The sequence below is a fragment of the Lissotriton helveticus genome, chromosome 4_1 (genome assembly GCF_964261635.1).
Source record: "Lissotriton helveticus chromosome 4_1, aLisHel1.1, whole genome shotgun sequence".
NCBI lineage: Eukaryota > Metazoa > Chordata > Amphibia > Caudata > Salamandridae > Lissotriton > Lissotriton helveticus.
Window position 1 is genome coordinate 1,681,277,730 of NC_136063.1, and position 21,893 is coordinate 1,681,299,622.

Genomic DNA, 21,893 nt, shown 5'->3' on the forward strand with positions numbered 1-21,893 from the left:
AACCTTTTTTGTCACCGGAGTGCCCAAATAGATCTCCCCTCTCCCCCAGATGTCTCTATTTCTCAGCGTGTATCTGTTTACAGAACACAGAACGTCTTCCCTGGGATCTCCCTTGTCCAAGGGAGCTAATTCTTTTCATTTAAAAGACCCGCCTACCCTAGCACTAGCACTGATATTAACGCTAGGACCAACTGGCACTCGCTCCCGTCTCCTTACCGGGGTCATGAGGGGTCTCTGGGTAACATCTCCCGACTGTAGGTACTGGCAGGGTATGCAGCCTTGAGCCTGAGATGCGAGAAAAATGCTCCCTCTTCCCCGAGTAATCGACTCTCACGGCAACACGTTGGCCCCGGCGGAGCCGCCAAGCAGCCTTCGCCCACACGCTTCCTCGTAGTTTGGCCTCCATGACTGGGCAGAGAGCAAAACTAGATACAGATTATCGTGGGCTGGACCCCGCCTCCTAGATTTATCTCAGTACTCTGGAGACTGTCCACTTGTTGACTTCACTGCCGCAGACCCAGGAATCAAGGCACTAAGACGTTAAAACTTCAGCACTGCTGAACAAGTGGGAGAGCACGTGACCGGCGACCTCTCGCCCACCATGCTCCCTGTGGAGGTTTGTATGCAGATCTTGTGATCCTCAACATTTGTGCATTGTGCAGCTAGTCGTAATAGGTTTGTAAGTGAAATATGGCCTTAGCAAGCGAGTATAGGTTTGTAAGTGAAATATGGCCTTAGCAAGCGAGTATGAACTTTGATTTTCCTGTTTCACTGGTCAATGGAGCGTAATTTGGAGTGTTGCTATTTTACTAGAAATTAACATATGAAATACATTATGGAGTTCAATCTTTTATCATATAATACACACACTTTCCATGCACTAATATTTCAATGCAGCGATTATCAATATTCCTAACCTGAGTTAAAAGTACATTTACCATGTATTTTAGATTTGTAAATGCACACGGTTTTCTACATTTACGACATGTTATACATTTTAAAACAAGTTGACCTAATTCCTCATGCTGTAAACGAGAACAGCCCTGACAGTTTTCTTTTTACAAGCAAATCTGTAACCAGTTGACAGCATGCACATGTAATATAAGGGTGAATATTACATATAAAATGCAGTTACCTGGACATATGCTATTTCTTTCAACTGGCTGTAATTTACTGGCATAGAGAGATTGCAAGAAGTAGTTCCTTAAAGCTGGACCATTTGAGTAAAAGGGCGGAAATGGCAATTTTGTGGGCCACCAAGCCATTTCTGCCTAGTAGGTCATGCAAACACTGGGGTAGAGTAACACCGCTAGGTGGAGCAGGTCGATTTGGTGTTTCCTGAAAGGTGGTGGGTGGTGCCCATTGACTACCCACATTTCCAAGTACCTCAGAAGATACTGCCCAATATAAGACCTATCAAATGCTGGTCTTACCTTGAACTGTAATACTGATTCAGTGTTCATTGTTGGCACAGATAGAGGATGGAGCTTGCTTAGCATTGACAAATCTGCATTCAAATTTGGCTCCATCTATTTAATATTGATGATCGATGGAGGCTTCTGCCAGCTGGGGATCCCATACCAGTGGGAGAAATCACTGTACAGCAGTCCTTTTTTTAGGTTGAGCCTAGCGCAGCGTGCGTGCGCTGCTCTAGGAAAACAACCTCTTGGAATCACTCTGGACTTTCCACACGCTTGTGTGTGTGTTTTTTTTCTGCATTATTTCAATTGGTCTTTGCGTGTGTCTTTCTAAAAAGACAGCACGCAATTGGGCATAGGCGGCTGCATGTTCCACCTTTCCCAGTAAATGTATCCGCCAAAGGCCTACAGCTTGCAGTTATGAGCAGGGGCATCATCTGTTCGGGGTCATGTCACCATCTGTTTTTAATTAGCTCGTTAGTCACGCTCACTCACCCCCACTTACTTCTCGCGCCATTCTTTTTAACCAACCCTCCATTCACATGCCACATGCACATGCACAGCCCTGCCAATGCTCTGTTTGCAATAAGAAACTTGTGCATTCGCTGTCATGTTAGGCCCATTGCCATTGACTTGTAGAAGGAGGAAGGCAATCTTAACTTAAAGGCAAGCACCCTATTAATCTTATGTTTGACCTCGCAAACGCGGGTTCGAACCAGATGCGCGCCTACTCAGCCTTTCATCCTACTAGAGGCCGACAAACTAATTAACATTCGTTTGGTTGGCAATAAACATCCGTTACTCGGCACCAAGATGCAGCATACTCCAGCCCTCCTTCACTTGCACCCTGGGATAACTCACTTTCGCCTCTTAGCAATTCGTCTCCTGATTTTCTCTACTGTGCTCGCCTTCTGATTTGGTACTGGCATTATATAATGCAATCTTAACTTTAAGGCAAGCCCCCTATTAATCTTATGTTTGACCTCACTACCGCAGGTTCGAACCCCAGTGTGTCTGCTCAGCCTTTCATTCTACTAGAGGCCGACAAACTAATTAAAATTAATTTGGTTGGCAATAAACATCTGTTACTCTGCACCAAGATTCAGCATACTCTAGCCCCGCCTTCACTTGCACACTGGGATAACTCACTTTCGCCTCCTTTCAATTCAGCTCCTGATTTTCTATACTGTGCTCACTTTCTAATTTGGTACTGGCATTATATAATAGGAGCCAGAAGCGGCGGTGCGCAGGCTGCCATCTGTTTTGGGTCAGGTTTTATTTCCAGACCTAGCCGCTTTCATTAGAAGGCGCGTCCCCTTCAAGCCACCTCCACAAGAGTGCACTTTCATTTTCTCTAAAACACAACGGAACAGAAACAAAATCAATTGCGATGACATCTTACTTTTCAGCGGAATCGTCAGCACCATCTAATAAGCAGGCCTTGGCCAACAAACCTACCCTGGAAGGCAACAAGCAGCTGCTACAGTAGTTAAAGCGCCTTAAAGGCCACTCATGTCTTGGGGAGGAAGGGAACGATACTCGAGGGGTTTCAGTAAATAGCTACATTGTGATGCTTAACCATTTGTTGACCGGATGATCATGCTTCTGGATAAAACAAAACAGAAGAACGTTAGCAATCAGCATTTTACCCAAACTGTTGTGGAGGAAAAAAAAAACATCTACAGCAGGTAGGCAGAGCGTAACTCTACAGAGTGCATCTTTTCACTCCCCCACCTCAGAAATCTGCAGCACTTCTCCTTTCATTCTTTTTTATTTTTTGCATTATGTAGTGCGAATGAAGGTATCAAAGCAATTTACATAAGTACTTTTGCCATTACAGAAATCTGCCCGGTGGGTGATAATGTGCAGCATGGCTAAACACTTATAAGGTCCCAAAGGCAAGACCTATTGGCTATGCCAATGCTTGTTCTAATGGCCTTCACTGGGCACATGCTAACACCTTTTCCATTATCTGACCAAAGCTCTTTAGTAGCAAAGAAAGCATATTGTTTACCAGTGGTTTTAAAACTGGGGGAGCTGAATCCAAAACTTGATGAGATGATGTTTTAGACCAACATCCTCATCAGGTGCCTGCATGAGATTAGCCTCTAAGGTTCCGCTCTGTGCTGGATCCTCTCCTTAATGGATAGAACACAAGCTGTCAGCCTGGCCTTTTACTTATTGAAAGCCCACAAACCTGTTTGCAGAGTGCCTCAAGTTTCAACTCTCAGCCCTGCCTTCTTCAACGCACATATAATCCTCTGGCCACAACATCAACGTCTTCTATGCAGACGACACACAACTCGTACTCTCCCTCTCAGACAAGACCCCAAACAAAAGAAACAAGTTCACTGCCTGCATGACCAAATCCGCTAACTGGAGGAAAGCCAACTATCCCAAGCTCAGCACTTACAAGTCGGGATCTTCCACAAGAATTCCTCACCATGAGACTTAAACAGGTTGCTGAATAAAGTCCAACCCACACCAGGCGCGCAGTATAATCATCGACAGTAAACTGGATATAGCTGCTCAAGTTAATGCCGTCACTGCATCCTGCTTTCACACCCTGAAGATGCAGAGGAAAATTTTGAAATGGATCCCAAGCAACACTACAAGTTTCATGCACACCCTATTCCCAAGCAAGTTTGAGTATGGGAACACCTTCTATGCCATGATCACCAAGTAACTCACAGGAAGACTATAAACCATCCAGAATTCGGTAGCTAGACTCATTTTCAACGTTCCACATAGAATTCACATCACACCGAACCACAGGGAACTACAGTGACTCCCAATACACAAACGCGTTCATTTCAAGCTCATCACACAAACACACAAGGCACTACACAGCTTAGGCCCCACCTAACTGAACAGTCGGATCTCCTTCCACCAACCACCCAGACACTTCTACTCTGCAGGACTCCTACTCGCATGAACAGAACCAGATCAGGAGGATGGGCGTTTTTTTTTACATTGCTCCTAAAGCATGGAACAACCTCACACGCCACATCAGAGCCTTCTCTTCTTCAATTTTGCAAGAAGCTGAAGGCATGGCTTTTCAGTAAATGTAAATGTGTTGTATTTGTAAAGCGCACGGCTGCCCACGCGACGGGGCGTCCCGGCGCTGCACTCATACCGCTGTGGAACCCTTCCTGGCTTTTCCATGTGAAATGTCCACTCCTGGGCACCCCCAAGGTGAAGCCAGGCATCCAAGCGCTGCTGGGGCCGTTGTGGAGATTAAGCAAACTATTGCCCAGAGTCACAGAGTGGGACCCATGATTAGATTAGGCACTGAGGCGAGAATTATCAGGTCCGGGGAGATTGAGTCCAAGAGCCGCCGAGGCGGGAATTGAACCCTGGTCCCGGGCCAGACCTCTGCATCAGGGTCTGCCGCTCTAACCATTGAGCCACGCTTCTCCACAAACCAATCCACTGTGGGCAGGTGCTCAGCGCTAGATCATCCTTGCAGGTGATAGTGCTCTTTACAAATACACATAACAAAGACAAGTTTTATGTAAACTAGCTCGAGCGGAACATGTTTCCTCCACTATTTTAAAGGCACAGAATTGCTCACTCACTCTGTTTACTTTGGTTAAGAAATTAGCGGGCTCGGACACGCAGCCTATTTCTCCTATTCTGTATGAATTTCAATGCAACACCTTTGCTAATTTTTTTATAAATAAAGTGGAGAAAATATACTTGTCATTGGATAAAGCTGGTTCAATGGCACCCATTCAGGCAACTCTTCTTTCTGAGCCCAACGTTGCTGCAGAATCTTTCTTAAATTTGGAAAAGTAGGTGCCCCTTAACATTAACTCTTTACTAAATATCTTAAGTAGCATTAAATCTGGATCTCCTTGTGATCTTCTCTCTGCTTCGGTACTCTTGCAATTCGAACAGCCTTCCTTGGAAATCGTTATGGAACTACTTAACGCCTCGCTCCAAGAAGCCTTGGTGCCATCTGATTGGAAACACGCTATGGTCCTCCCGTTGTTGAAAAAGGCTAATGCTGATCCTTCCCAGCCATCCAACTTTAGGCCCATTTCGCTACTTCCTATCTTTTCCAAAATTTTGCAAAAATATGTAAATTGACAATTAACAAAGTTTATTGAATCTTCTAATTTTTTACATTCTTCCCAGTCTGGCTTCAGAGCGGGTTTTTCAACCGAGACAACTCTTCTCGGGGTTACCGAAATGTTACGGCAACGCTTAGATGCAGGTAACACAGTGTAAACACAGTGTCCCTCATATTATTAGATTTGAGTGCCGCATTTGACACGGTTTCTCATACCGTGTTAATTAAATCCCTGCAGTCTCTTGGCATTACCGGGACAGCAGTTGGTTGGCTGTCCTCTTTCTTATCTAAGGGGACTTTTCAAGTTTTTTCATCTAAGGCTATGTCTAGAATCCACTCTTCTCCTTACAGAGTTCCGCAAGATCGATTTTAAGTCCTCTCCTGTTCAATGTATATGTTCATCCTTTGGCAGCCATCGCAGAAGAGGCGGGTTGTCTCTTTTCCTATGTTGATGACAACCAAATCATCTTTTCCCTTTCTGCGGAAAAGCTGCCAGGACCTTCAACCCTTCAAGTGGGCTTGAGTAGTATTGCATCTTGGATTCAATTCAATCTATTCAAGCTCAACGGTGAAAAAACTGAGGTCCTTATTTTTGGGAAAAATACTGACCTTTGGGGTCCCCAACATTGGCCCACAGAAATGGGGCCTTTACCCTTGCCTACCTCTCAAGTCCTCAATTTGGGATTTATCATTGACAGCCAATCATCTATGAAGCAACATGTGGTAAAAACGGCAGCCACCTGCTTCACCATTTTAAAATGGTTGAAAAAAATCATCTGGATGCTCCCGAATGCCACCCAAAGGACTATTGTCCAGGCACTTGTAACATCTAGACTGGACTATGGGGACATTCTTTTTTGGAGCCAATAAATATGTATTATGTAAGCTCCAGGTGGTACAGAATTCTGCCGCTAGACTGCTTTGTAGAATCCCAAGAATGTCCTCTACCTATAATGCCTTGAGAGATCTGCATTGGCTTAGAGTGGATAATCGGATCAAATTTAAAGCTCTGAACTACATGTTCAAGATCAAGACTGGTATCGCTCCTCAATATCTACAAAAGCTAGTCCGTCCCTATCAGCCTGCCCTTTTGTTACGTTTATTGACTCAGGAAAAATGTGTGATTCCCAGGATCTAACTCACAAGAATGGGTGGCCGTTCCTTTTCTAATCTCGCACCACTTCTGTGGAATTCCCTCCCCACAATGATCTGCAAAGAAACACTTTACTCCAATTTTCGCAAGCTACTAAAACCATGGTTGTTTAATCAATAATTTTTTCTTTTAATTTTTCATGGTTCCTCCAGGTTGCGCTGGGAAACCCTTTTTGGGTAGATGTGCGCATTATAAAATTAATTTAAGATAGCATAACAAATGTTGAAAATGTGCTTGAAAGAACTAATAAATACTTGCAAATACATCTATAAATTAAACTGAAAAACGTAGAAAATAACTAAAACGTAGAAAAATGCAAACACTGGGTGACTGCAGCTACTGCACTGCACTGCATCGTCACGTAGGGCAGTGAACGTTGCATGATACATCTTGGCAGCCATTTCACCTCATACAGTGCATGATGCAGTATGGCAGCCATCTTTAAAGTATAGTAAGCAGTGTTTCATTACTTTTCTATTCTTTTAAAGGGTCTGGCCAGGCATTAGCGAAACAAACCACGTCACTCCCTCAACAGTGGCAAAGCGATACTACTCAGCTTTTTATAACCTTGACTTTCAGAAACACTTGCAATTTCTTTGTAGCCAACATTTTGTCTTTTGACTTGATGTCCACATTATCCATGAGAATATTTGACTCTTTTTTTGCCACATGCAGCCATTTTGGATCGCAGAAACTCTTTAAACCTGACTTGAACCAGGCATGTGATAATATGCGCTTGTCCCTTCAGGGACTCCCGCCTTGCATTAGTGCGCCACGCTATTTTTAACTTGACTAGCCTGGCTACTAGCCATATCTTTTTAGCAACCAACAGTGAAAGGATGAGTGTTCGCAATGTCAACATTTAAGATCAGAAATAATGTACCAACTAAAACACTGTGCAATCAGCGTGTTCATTGATCGTAGAAGCAAATGCCTGAGGAATTCTTTCGGGCCTACTTCTTTGGCCTGTTTGCAATCCAGGACCTACTTGGGTTGAAAAGTGCTCCAAATGCTCTATGATATTATTTGCCTCTTCCAAAGCTACAAGATCGGTGCCTTTCTATAAGCAGGTCCCTGTCAAGAAGCTCTAGAGAGCGTAGACATGCATGTGTTAGGTTTGCACTGCAGTTTAAATGTCACTTCCTCAGCAGATGAGGTTTAGCCAACCCTTGCTTCGCAGGATGTTGTTTTGACGCCATAGGACACGACCGCCAAGTGCATGATCTCTTCCCAGAAGTTGAGAAAATAATGAGTAGCAGAGAAAATGTAGTTTATTTACCATAGTGTTAGCATTACTCGTAATAGACTCCAGTGTATTAAACATATTTGCCGTTCATTACTCAGTAAGACTTTTCGTTACAGCTTATAGAGTCATTTAGGATACTGAAGTGTTAACATGAGTACATTTCTTGAACATCGAATGCCTTTAATTCCAAGCCCAGGAAGTAGCAAACGCACATTCAGTCCAATTTCCATACTTCTAAAGGTTCACAGAAATCGATATTATGAGTTAATCCGGCCATGGACTGGGACCCACCAAGGAACTTCACTTTGCATCAATTTATCTCCCTAACAGTTGATTGTACAATGAGATTTCCTGATATGACTTACAGAAAAATGCTGAATTTTGCTACCAATCATTGTGATTTAGTATTTGGTGGGTCCTTTTACCTCCACTATTAAAGTAAGGCATAATGTCCTAAAGTCATTTATCGGAGAGCAGTTCCAAAGCACTTGTACTGCTGTACGTGAAAGCCCTATATTCCGAAATCTTTCTTCTTTCTATAATCACCATAATACTTGCACTGATTGTGTTAGTTAATAATTTCAAATTGATAGTTGTGGCGCCATAACCTTAAACCTTAACAATGTTCTGTGGAAATATTTCAAATGTACTTGTATTATTTGTATTTAGCATTCTCCTTTGCAGATACGTCCTAATTTATTGTCTCAAAAACAAACTTAATTTTAATTCAATCATTTGTAATCTTAGGAAATTCGTAATATCCACAGTGAAGAGCTCATGGGTATCCGACGAGAAGAGGAGATGGAGATGTCAGATGACGAACTGGAAGATCCTTCACAGGCCAAAGAGACTGCTGAATCCGGTAACATTGATTATAATTCAACTCACAAAAATAGAACGTCTGTGCTTTTTGGGAATCTAGTCCAGACTAGCATGCTGGTTTATACAGGCCTACAATGATGTATTGTGTTACAATCGAAGGTAGCCTTTAAAGCATATTTCTAATGGAAACGATTCCCTCTGTGAATGTTTTCTTTGAAGTATCCGAGCCACAGACTGGGACGCCAGCAGCTTCATTGTGCAGTGACAATGCTGGGGAATGTCACTTAGAACCCTGGGGACTGCTCCAATGACGCATGTGACAAGACACTTGAACATAAATTAGTCTGCATCTAAAAAAGATTAAAAAAATAAATAAGGCTGCATCTACCCACCCCTTCAGTCATTTCACAAACTTCGAACAACTTTGTGTTTTCATCCATTACCCTTATGCTGTTTAGAGTAAACATGTTAAGAGGTCGGATTGGAACTTTCGCTGTGAGTATCTCTTGCAACCAGTGCTTAATTTGAGCTGGTAGTTTCCTGTGCTCGGCACTGGCACTTATTTTTCAACACCAGCGCTTGTGACAGTCTGACACAAGGTGGCGCTGTCTGGCTAATTTAGAGATGACCACAACAACAGGTAACTGTTCATTCAATATACATTAAAAATTACTATTTTTTGCTGCCCAAGCCATTCTTATAGCCTTAATGGCCTGAAATATTTCAAATGGTCACACATGTAGGAGTGTGATGGTTAGTACTTGTGTTGTTACTATCTCCGGCAGCAAAGCAGTGGCAGTGTGTAGTGCAAGCTGCAGTGTCCTCCTGACCAAAGCGAAGGCACTTATTTTTTACAAATTAACCACTGCTTGCAACATTCTTTTGACCCTCCTTGGCTCTTTGCTTTTTCGTCCCGCTTACTGAAAACGGGGATTGCATCACCAGCCTTTTTTTTTTTCAAAATGGCTTACTTAAATAAGAGGGTGCTAATCACTTGAGATATAGTGCATCTACTGATGTCTATCATTATTCCAATCACTATGTCCTCGACTACCATTACTTAGACTACCATTACTTCAATCAATCAGGGAATTGTGAGCGCACTACTCACCCGTGAGGGTCTGAAGGCGCGGGGGGGGTGTGGGGGGACAGCTCTGTTCAGTTGAACAGCCAGGTCTTGAGTGACTTCCTGAAGATATTTAGGGAAGGGGTGCATTGGATGTCGATCGGGAGCTCGTTCCAGGTCCTGATCGTGATGTAGAAAAAGGCTCTTCCTCCCGTTGCGTGGGGTTTCGGTGCGAGCGTGGCTGGCGGATCTTAGGTTTCTCTTGGGTACATGGAAGGGTATTGGGGTCCGGTGTTGTGAAGGCATTTGTAGGCGCGAGTGAGTATCTTCAAGGTGACTCTCTTCTCGACGGGGAGCCAGTGCAGGTTCCGTAGGTGTTGGGTGATGTTTTCAAGGTGGGGGATGCCGAGGACGAGTCGGTCTGCAATGTTCTGTATTGTCTGGAGCTTGCGGAGTAGAGACTTATTGATCCCGGCGTAGAGGGTGTTTCCGTAGTCCAGTCTGCTGGTTATAAATGCGTGGATGACGATCTTCCTTGACTCGGGGGGGATCCATTTGCAGGTCATTTAGAGAATGCAGAGGGTGTTGAAGCAGCTGGAGGCGACGGCGTTGACCTGTTTATTCATGGAGAGGGAGGAGTCGAGTATGATGCCGAGGTTCCGGGCATGGTCCGTCGGGGTTGGGGGGCTGCTGAGAGCGGTGGGCCATCAGGTGTTGTCCCATGCTGACGGGGAGGTTCCGAGGATGAGGACTTCTGTCTTCTCAAAGTTGAGCTTCTGGATGCTGTTGCTCATCCAGAATGCGAAGTCTTGCATTCCTTCCTGGAAGTTGAGTCTGGTGGGAGTGGGGTCCTTGGCGAGGGAGAGGATGAGCTGGGTGTCGTCGGCGTTGGACAGTATGCTAAAGCCGTGGTGTCTGGCGAGGGGGGCCATATAGATGTTGAAAAAGGTTGGACTGAGCGGAGATCCCTGGGGCACTCCACAGTTCATTTCCGTGGGTTCGGAGAGGAAGGGTGACAGTTTGACTCTTTGGGTTCTGTCAGTGAGGAATGAGCAGATCCAGTTGTGGATCCAGATCCAGTTTCCGGCGTGGTGGAGTCTGGGGGCGAGTGTGCAGTGGGAGACAGTGTCGAAAGCTGCTGAGAGCTTGTGTAGGATCAGGGCTGCGGTGTGTCCTTGGTTGCGGAGAGTACTGATATCGTCTGTAGTGGCGAGTAGGGCGGTCTCGGTGCCGTGGTTGCTGCGGAATCCGGATTGGGAGGGGTCGAGGACGGAGTTGTCCTTGGTGAACCTTGTTAGTTGTGCATTGATGATCTTCTCAGTGACTTTTGTTGCGAAGGGCAGAAGAGAGATGGGACTGTAGCTTTTGAGGTCCGTGGGTTTCTCCTGAGGTCTTCTTGAGCAGGGGTCTGACATCTGTGCGTTTCCAGTCGTCTGGGAAAGTGCCGGCCTTGAAGATGGTGTTGGTGGTGCGACATAGTTCTGGTGCGATGGCAGGGGTGGTTCTGTGGTAGATGTGCGGTGAGCAGTGGTCTGTGGAGGTCCCCGAGTGGACGCATTTCATGGCCGAGGTGGTTTCTTCAGTTGTGACCAGAGTCCAGGAGGAGATGGTGGGCTGGCTGTCGGCGGCAGGAGTGGTGGTGGAGTCCGGGGTCTGGTCATTGAATTTGTCGTACTTCATTCCCTGTGTGCTTAGACAGGTTTTTACTTCAAACTGGCTAATTTTGGCTCTAGAACTATATAAAAGTAATGGGCAATCTTGATAGTAAAGGGTAAAAAGTAAACAGGCTAAGTGATGGTGAGACACGGATTCTATATGTGTGCAGCCATCCCTACACACCCCCTGTCTGTCTTCCCCACAGCAGGCTTTCATCTCCTAATTGTGTTTTTGCTGGGATGCGCCCTTTGTCTATGCTGGCGACGTGGTTAAATATTATAGGACTTTTGGGACACTTTCTGCGGAATTACCCAGATAAGCTTGGTTGAGACTTCACATTGAATCACTCAAGCAAACTCCAGTTATAGAAACAAATTTAGTTTGCATATAAAAAGGTCAGAATAAGCAGCTGGGGATTATTTTCAAGAGACAATACAATTTAAATAAGCTTTTACAGTGCCTGCTTGACAAGCTGTCTGATAAGATGCACCCAGAGCAGAAGTACTGCTAAAGATTAGGATAAACATATAGAGCACATCTGAACCTCGCTTTCGGAATTTACAAACTCGCCTCATTAAAGTTTCATGAGTCAAAATGCTAACACGCTTTATGAAAGTAATAGGCTTTTACAATCCAGGCTGCTCTTTTAGCTCATTTTTGTTACTTATTACTTGCCATTACTACGTTTAAATACGTATTAAAGAGAATTTCTCAACCGTGATGCAGAATAAAAAGCAAACAGCCTTCAATCCGCTACAGCCTTAGTCTGGTTCTCCACGTGTCTCATACTCGCATGCTATAGGCCAAAATACAAGCACCGAGATTGGCTAAACGATTAAAGTCTTCTGTTAAACACTGGTCCGCCTCACACCCTTAAGTCCCCCGTTTTCATTCTGCAGCAATCTCTGCTGTTAATTCTCTTCTCGTACCTTTCACATGGCCAAATAATACACCTAATATTAAAGCACTGGCACAAATAACTGCTCCCACCGCCACCACTTCACCCAATTAATACATTCTTGTTTGATAGTCAGTGGTACATCCGCCAAAGGAAAGTGCATTTAACAGCAAGCACAATAGATGTGAGGCTGGTCATCCACTGGACAATTCCTTTTGTGTATAATGGACGTCAGAAGGTCTTTGCATTTCTACGAGACTTGATACATAGCATTTGAGGAAACCACTGTATAATCGAAGATGTAAAAAAATAACTATATTCAGATGTATTGCATGGTCTTCTTCCACAATTTGCAATTTTTGTGACATTTTCTGGTAATCAAGTCCGAGTCACTAGCCCAGTACCTGAGCATCTGGACAGCCTCACAAACCAGCGTGTGCTATTACACAGTACAGAACTATGCACAGTAGATCTACTCCGTACCCGGGCCCAGTGAAGTGGAAGGCCCTTTGCCCTAGCTCCTCCTAGCTTCATTATCTAACCTGGGGATTCAGTCCAGTTTGTTGCATGTCTGAATTATTCTAGGCGACCCAGCAGTGCTCCCATTTACCACACAGTTAAAGTCTAAAACATCTGTTGTTGCCTGCCATAGTTTTCGATTTTCTCCTTTTCGGTGATTGATTACAATTTTCTTTATAATGTGAGGTTTATGATAGAAACTTGTTGTATACTTTGTAGCCCGGAGGAAGTCTAGGCGACGATGCTGCCATGGGCATATTTTTTTTTTTGGGGGGGGGGGGGGGGGGGGGGGGATTTGAGATGTGAGGCCCCACAAATAAATGCATTCTTAGCTTGGTAGTTTGGTCTGGGAGCCTGGAATCGAGTCTGCTATGTCTGTGTTGGTTTGCCTCTCCCCCCTAAGAGATTTAACGTGTAAATGTTTTGGTTCGAGAACTTACATATAGTGACAGGCTTATCATGAAAGTAATAAATCTGCACCCATAGAAGTAATTCTTCTATTGGTGAAAATGTAAACATTTTTTGAAATTCACTAATATTGGTAGTAGTAGGTTTGGAAAGCTTCATAAATCTCGGCTTTCGATGCGCACTACTTGCAATCAGACAACAAAAGAAGGGTGAGACGAATGCTTGCACATAGTCTAACCACTGGCAGTCTCAGGGGTAGCATTTGAACCCATCTTTTTTCGCCCACTGTCCCACTCTAGACAGAGGTATATTTCATGCTGCTTAGGACAGACCCTCATCCTAGTGTAAAGAGAGGGATGTAAAGCGAGATTATATGAAAAGGTTGGCCTTCCCAACAGCCAGAGACTGCTGCGAAATATCACTACGGGTCATTCGTAACCTTTCGGCTTGTGAAGGGGAAGGAGGAGCGCTTTAAGATCTGGCTCCCCTAGAGTCCCTGGTGTAGCCGGAATGCGCCCCACCTATTAGGCGCTCCACATTGTGTTCCCTGGATATGTATCTCCTGCAGGAGGACTGCGTCCAGTGCATGTCGCTTCAAGTATTGTAGGACTACCCCTCTCTTTATTCTGTCACCTAAACCATTTACATTCCAGGAAAGTATCTTAAACCTTTTATTCGTATTTGGGGGTAACATAATATCTGGTGTTATAGAGCTGACTAAGGATAAAATACATGTCTCCCTATTTCTCAAGGCATCAGTGGGTATAGGGCACGCATTACCAACCTCTGGGCTTTGAGGAATCGTGAATGTATCGGCTCAGGTATCTGGGTAGCAAATTGTTGGTCCCAATGTGTCATCGAAAAAGTCAACATAACTGGCAGTAACACACATAAACACCTAACACTTACTCCCATTACAGTCCCCCCTCTCCCTGCACAACAGACTTTAAACTGTCTGCCCCACAACTATGCAGAGCGCGTTCAAACCCATTTTGATACCTTACCATGTGGGAAGCACCAATCGCCTCCCATCCGCTGCCCCTTCTGTAAAAGGGTGGGCAGATTTCAACCGATAACCTTCAAGTATTGCCCGGCGTTAGTCGCCTCTCATACCCCTCGAAATGACCAAACAAAGAGGCGGGCGCTGGGGACTGGAAGGCAGGAAACAGAAGTTTATTCCGACGGAGCAGAACACATCAAATCAGACAACAGGGTATCTTCTCGAGGTGCTCTAACCGCATCTCTGAGACCTGGCCTCTTATACACAGGTTTATGGCTTTATTGTATGAAACATGTTCTTGTCAATACTTTGAAGTACGGAAAGACATCCTCGGAATCCCCGCTTCAAGCCCGTTCCCACACACATTTACAGTAGAAGTCCCCACCCCGATCTCAGTAGGTGATGACTATGGCGCAGCTGGATATTCCGCCGATTCCCGGAATGTGTGCGGCTGATCGGATCTCATGGGGTGGGGGCTTTGATCAGTCATAGATCCTTTGAAGAGGGACAGCTTCCTACTGTAAGGGGCAATAAACTGCATCCGCAGGGCCAGATGATGGCCTGGGATCGGGCCGGACAATCGGGCACAGAGGAAGGGGGTTCATCAAAGGATGTGTGATCATGAAAGGGACGGAGGGAGGTGTTAGCCGGGTACGGCATGTGGCTCCGAGGCAGGGCCGCGCTGAAGGGGTGGTTTATGGCCCAAGCATGTGAGAGCGGGGGCTGTCAGTGCGCGGGGGATGCTTGCGAGGTCAGAGAGGGAGAGAGAGAGACGCGCTGGCTATCGGCAGTGGGCAGAGAGGTCATGGCATTCAAAATAGCTGCTACTTACGCGCACATATGAGCCTGAAAAGGGGACAAGATGGCGCCGATAATGTTTACGCCGCAATCTAGATTTTAACAGTCATCCCTTTTCAACATATCTAGCCAGCTTGTCAATCTAGGTCTATCCCCATCATATTACGGATTTCTACATCATACAAAGCTTTCATGCGTTCAGCTTCAAAGTCCAGAGTCTTAGGGCAGATATAGTTAGCAAAAAGTGAGCACAGGGGTGGCAAGCATTGAACACCCAGGCAGAATCCACATATTACAACAATCGGTATTAATATGATCATAAACAACCTCCACCCCCAGTCCTTTACAGCACTCCAGAACCAACTCCCAAGCGACCATTCTTGTTCCTGATGAACTTCTGAGGAAAGTCTGTGGAGGTGTTCAATGGCTTTGTAGACTGAGGGCGAATTGTCTGGTATGTAGGTGCAGCAGCTGGACCCAATGATACGGCATGCTCCTCCACGATCCGCTAGAACAATGTCTAGAACAAGACGGTTGTGAAGGGCCACCAGGCGGACTGCCTGAAGCTCGGCTGTATTGTTTGTGAGGATGCCAGCTGTAATGTTCATTGTCGTTTCAACTGCCTGGGTCAAATGTCGGATGGCACGGCTGTTCGCCATCGGACCCCAGAGTGGAACAAGTCCCTTCATTGCATCCAGGAACTGTGCTCCGGTGGAGTCGGCTTGCTCAATGTCTCTCACTCGCTTTTGTCGGTGATGGTTTGCTGGGGCCACATAGGTTGGAGGAAGGATGATGGCAATGTAGCAGGTACCTCCCCAGCCCTTTGGGAGCCAAGTGTAGGCTTTTGTACCACAGACAAAGTACATGTTCGGAGAGGTGACAAAAGAGGGTGGATCAGTTGAGTCCAAAGTTCTGGTGATGCGGCAAGTGCTGTGGCCCACCAACTGTGTCCCAAGGCCTTCGATGCATACAAGGCCCGAGATGTTGACGACAGATAGGGCCACAGTCAGGGTGGCAGCTGCTCGTTTTTGGAGGTAAGAGAAGGTGGGTCTGGCTGGGTTGTTGAACACCTGCATTTCAATCCGTTCTTTGGCAGGGATGTCCATGTGAACAGAGGCATTGGATGTCAGAGGGCAAAAGGGAGCAGCAGTTCTTCCTGTTTTGTTCAGCCAGACCCCATGATAAAAGTGCGACATAGTTTTGCTGGAAGTGGCATTATCCCTGTAACTCTCTTGCAAGAGGATCAGCCAAGCAAGGCAGGAACCATGGACAGAGAAAGGTGAAGGGATGAAGGGGATGGAATGTCCAGTGGCATGTGGTATCAACCCACAGATCCAGCAATTTGTGGCATTGGCAGCAAGGTTGTGCTGGTACAGCAATTGCACGAAGGAGTTGTTCCAGAACTCCTTACGTCTTTCTAGGAGTTGAGGTGAAAGAGAGACCAGGTAGTGTTCTTTCATGGTGGTAGGCTGCGCAGTAGTTAGAAATGTCTCATGAGCTGGTGCGCTCTCTTCCACGATCCAGAGGCTAGTCATGAGGAGGAGGCAAAAGAGAAGGGCGATAAAGAGGGCAATAGTCTTTGAGCTGTGCATTTTGTCGGTCTTTGGGTTTCTGCAGTGCGTCTTCGGATGTCCGGTTGCTTCCATCATCTTCGTGTCGGGTGCTTCCATCATCTTCGTATCGAGCGCTTCCATCATTTTCAAGGGGCTCGGTAGCGGGCAGAACCACAGACTTCGTTTGGCTTCTCTCCTGGCAGCCTTAGTAGTGTTAGGCCGCCGCTCTGAGAATTGTAACTTAGCCAGTGGTCTGCTTAGCCGAAGCTCCCTCCTTTCGTCGCAGGTTATACCCTTCTCTGGATGGCACAGTGGGATCGGGGAATTCCGCCAGTTCAAGTATCTCTGTATCAGGGTAACAGCTCAGGGATGGTCGGTCTTTGTTCAGGAGCTCTTCTTGGGTGGCCACGTCTTCGGTCGTCGTCAGGGTAGAGGAGATTTTCTTACAATGGTATTCGTGCAGCCAGTGTTTCTTCCCTTCCACTCGAAGAGCTGTTCGGGTGGTGATCAAGACTTGCCAGGGGCCCGTCCACCGAGGTTCCAGACTCTTTGCACGCTGGAAGTTTCGGATTAGCACGAACTCTCCAGGTTGGAGGTCGTGTCCGGACCCCTGGAAGCATCGGGGATGGCCTGCAGCACCTGTTGATGGATAACAGACAGTGTCTTAGTCAGATTGTACAAATAGTCAGACATTAGGACGTCCGGGACGTCGTGAATGGATGTCTATTTCGGTGCAGACCAAACGCTCATAGGTGGGCCGAAAACGACCTCGTAAGGGTTCAAATGGTGTTTGGTGGGGGTGGAACGCATTGATAGCAATGCCGTGGGAGAGCGTCTGGCCATTTCAGTCCTGTGGTAGTCACTATCTTAGCTAGTTTGAGCTTCAATGTGGCATTATGTCGCTCAACCAGTCCAGCAGATTGGGGGTGGAAGACTGCGTGAAATTTTTGTTTGACACCCAACCCCTTCAAGATGAGTTGGATGACTTCGGCGATGAAGTGGGGGCCATTGTCGCTCCATAAAATTCGACAAAGGCCGTAGCGAGGGAAGGATTCCTTCAGTAATACCTTTGCAGTAGCAATGGCAGTGTTGTCGCGAGTTGGATAGGCTTCCACCCCCTTGCTAAATGCGCACACGACAACAAGTACATATTTCAGACCTTGGCATCTTTCTAGTTGGATGTAGTCCATTTGTAGGACTTCAAATGGATGATTGGGGACCCCAAACCCTCCCCGGGGTACGACAGTTCCTTTCCCAGGGTTGTGTTGCAGGCATATCAGACATTGTTGGACTAGGCGTTTTGCTGAGTCTGTGATCTTGTCATTGTGCCAAACCTTGGAGACAAGTTCGGCCATAGGGGCAGATCCTATGTGTGCAGGGGAGTGTGCCATGGTCAGTATGGGGATCAGGTATGAGTTGGGTAGCAACCATTTGTTCGTGTCTTTTGTCCGCCAGCAGCCTTCATCGTCTTTCAGTCCCACCCGTGCCCATTCAGTCAGTTCGTGGGGTGAGATGGCCATCTGGATGTCCCTAATAGTTTCCCTAGCGTCCTTCCATTTTTCTGTTTGTGACCTGGTCACATACATGCGTGTCGTTGTCCTATTCTCAGCTGTGGTCCGGGCAGTGATGTCGGCCAGTGCATTCCCCTGCCCAATGATGTCCGTCACCTTTTTGTGTGCCTGGCATTTGATTACAGCAAGTTGTTCGGGAAGGAGGACCGCTTCAGTCAGAGCGGAGACTAGATCTCCGTGTAGGATGGGTGTGCAGTGTGAGGTCAGGAATCCCCTCACCTTCCACAAGAGCCCGAAATGATGAACCACCCCGAAGGCATACTGGGTGTCTGTGTAAATATTCGCTGTCGTCCCGGCTGCTAGGATACACGCTCGTGTGAGGGCAATCAGTTCCGCTGCCTGTGCAGATCGTTGTGTGATGCGGGCGGTCTCAACTACAGTTCGGGCTGTGGTAACTGCATAAGCAGCTGAGGTGGTGCCATCGGGGAGTTTGATACAAGAGCCATCTACCCATAGCTCTCCATCAGGATCTGGAAAAGCAGTGTCTCGGAGGTCAACCCTACTCCTGGTCTGTTCGTCTGTGAGGGTCACACAGTCATGTATAGGGGACACATTGGGGCGTTCTCAGGTAGGGGCAACAAAGTGGCTGGATTCAGCGTGGTGCATCTTTTCAGTGTGATGTGGGGTGCAAGCAGAGTCAGTTCGTACCCAGTCAGTCGTGCACTAGTCAGATGCTGCGTCTTAGTCTGGTTTAGGAAGGTGTCAACCGCATGGGGCACTAACACCGTAAGGGAGTTCGAGAGCACGATCCCCTCACTTTGTCGGATAGAGATAGCAGCGGCAGCTACAGCTCGAAGGCAGGCAGGCAAAGCTCTGGCTACGGGGTCAAGAGTGGCAGAGAAGTAGGCACATGGGCGTTGCTTGGGGCCAATGGACTGAGTCAGGACAGACAAAGCGCACCCCTCCCTTTCGTGAGTGTAGAGGGAGAAGGGCTTTGTGTAATCAGGGGTTCCTAGGACTGGTACAGAACAAAGGGCGTCTCGTAGTTCTTTGAAGGAGGATTGGCGTTCGGGGGTTCAAGGGAGCGGGAAGGGGACATCTTTGGCCAGCAGGGAAAGTAGTGGTTTCACAATGAGGCTGAAATTTGGTAACCACTGTCGACAGAAGGAGGTGAGGCCTATTAGGAAGCGGACTTGTTTCTGTGTCTTAGGGACAGGGGTTTCTAGGATGGTCTGGATTCGATCGGGTGTAAGTTTCCTCCCGTCTTTGGACAAGAGATGGCCTAGGTAAGTGACCTGGGGTTGGCAGAATTGCAACTTCTTCTTGGAGACCTTGTGGCCATTTTCCGCGAGGAAGTGCAGGAGTTGGATGGTGGCTGTGACTGCAAGTGGAGTGGTGTCGGCCGCCAAAAGGATATCATCGACGTACTGTATCAACACTACTCCATCCGGTAACTGGACTGCGTCCAGCTGTCTCTTGAGGGCCTGGCTGTAGATGCTGGGACTTTCAGTGTAGCCTTGGGGTGCTCTACAAAATCTATATGAGCGGGATTTTAAGGTGAAGCCGAAAAGGTAGCGGCTGTCTGGGTGGATGGGGATGGAGAAGAATGCGTTCTTGAGGTCGATTACCGTGAAGGTGGTGGCAGTGGAAGGAATCAGAGTCAGAATGGTGGTGATGTCTGAGACTACGGGGTACTGAGGTACAACTACTTTGTTGACCTCTCGTAGGTCGATGATGAAGCGGTACGCTTTCTCATCTCCCTCACCCTGCTTCTTTACAATGGGTAGGATAGGGCTGTTGCAAACATTGCTAACTACTTCCTCTACCACTCCTGCATCTATCAGGGACTGGATGATCTTTACCAATGCCTTCTCGCCCTCGGGCGATATCCGATATTGTGGAAGTTTTGGGAGCACTGCGTCCTGTCGAACAGTTATATGCACAGGGTCAATCATCATGCGTCCTACGTCCGAGTCAGTTTTGGCCCACAGGTACAGAGGTAGAGTGTCGAGTAGGGACAAGTTAGCGTCAGTGATGGAAAACATGCGTCGAGTGGGACAAGATCTGAGCAGAGTCGGGTTGTCGTACAGAATGACTCGAACCCCGTCTTGTGAACGCCTAATAGTAGCTCGGAAATGTTTCAATAAGTCAAGTCCCATAATGGCATCGGGGGTGTTGGATGAGAGCAAAAACGTTGTGTCAGTGGTGTTATTTTCCAAGTCAAAGGAGATCAATGTGGACAAGGGGTTAGTGGAGGGCGTTCCATCAAAACCTATTGATGTTACATGTGAGCCAGATATGTACCCTTGGAATCAGTCGTTTAGATAACGCGCTACGTGTTGCGCCAGTGTCTACCAGAAATGGAGACTTCGTACCCCGGACCTTAGCGGTGACATAAGGACCTTGCAGGTCAACATGGAGCTCGACTGGATCCCTCCCTTGCCCTTGGCAGTCCTATGCGAAGTCGCGGGTGTCGTCGCAGTCAGACTGTTGGTACTGGTTCTGTCGGGGACGGTCGAACGTGTTCGGTCTGCCTGGCCTGTCGGTGTTGGTGTCGTTCGTGTACCCTCGTCCCTGTCCTCTATTTCTTGGCCCACCCGCTACGTCTCTTGTGTCCCTATTTTTGTTTGCTTCTTGCAGAACCGGGCACTGGGATTTCCAATGACCAAATCCTTTGCAAAACGCACACTGGTTCTCATCGATGTCTTTACGTCCAGCGTAGGGTGCGGATGTACGGTCTCTAGGGGGTGGATTTCTAGGAGCATTCGATTGGTAACTACCTTTGTACTGTTCCCTTCCTATTGTCACCCCTTGCAACTGTGCAATCATCACCCTTTCTTTTAGGTCCTTTTTCTTTTTCTCAGTCGCCCTATCGTTCTCATTCTTTTGATGTTCGTAGTACTGGGCCATCTGAAGGATAGCCGCAGGTTTGGAGGCCGCCCAACTACTCTCGCTAGTCTGTAGTTTCTGCGAGACTTTCTGCGACAGACCTTTGACATAATTCTGGACAAACAGATGATGTCCGGTTGCAGTGGTCATGTCCTGGCCACTGTAATCGGAGAACACCGTCTCAAACCGGGAGAAGTATTCTGATACGTCTTCCTGGGGTTTCTGGCGGCAGGCCGTTACTATCGGCCAGTCCACCTTCTTTTCTGGGATCAGGGTTTTCAATTTCTGGACGATCTTGTCTGGGAGGTCTAGAATGGATTTTAAAGGTTTCTGTCCGGGCTCTCGTTGCCTATCTATGCCATCGAGTTGTGACCAGGTATGTCCGAACAGCTCAAGGTGGTCGACTTTCCGGATTTGCTTCCACACATCAGCTGGCAGACATAGCCCGAAAAACAAATTGATGTCCGCTAGGGTCATAATCGTGGAACCCAAGGCTTTGTCTAATTCAGTATAAAAGGCAGTGGGGTTCTTTCGTAAATCAGGCAAGGATTTTCGGAAAGTCAGGATGTCTTGCCGATCCCATGGTTGGTAGACCCAGTTATAAACTACTCTCCCTCTCGCATCTTGGTGGTTAATGTCATCATGCATTCCCTGTCCTCGTGGGGGAACCCAGTAGGGGGTGGCCTCCTTTATAGGCATCATTGTGTCCGTTTTTTCTGTTCGGGGTTCGGTCGCTACAGGAGTCGTAGCGCTAGTTTCTAGTCTCTGTTCACTGAGGTGGCGGAAGACTTCAAGCGTACGCGTGAAGAGGTCCGTCACATCACACTCGCCTTCATCCCCAATGTCAACTTTCCTATACAGAGTCGTTAGGCTCTCAGGAC

The 21,893-nt window shown here is 46.9% G+C and overlaps 1 protein-coding gene across 4 annotated transcripts in view; it reads left to right on the forward strand.

Moving 5' to 3' along the window:
- Window positions 1-21,893, forward strand: part of ENOX2 (ecto-NOX disulfide-thiol exchanger 2) — a 1,184,097-nt gene that overhangs the window by 1,023,457 nt on the left and 138,747 nt on the right. For all 4 annotated transcript variants that reach the window (XM_078688351.1, XM_078688354.1, XM_078688355.1 and 1 more), the window contains one exon: window positions 8,640-8,754. In XM_078688351.1, coding sequence (XP_078544477.1) covers window positions 8,640-8,754 — 115 coding nt within the window. The remainder of the gene's footprint in view (window positions 1-8,639; window positions 8,755-21,893) is intronic.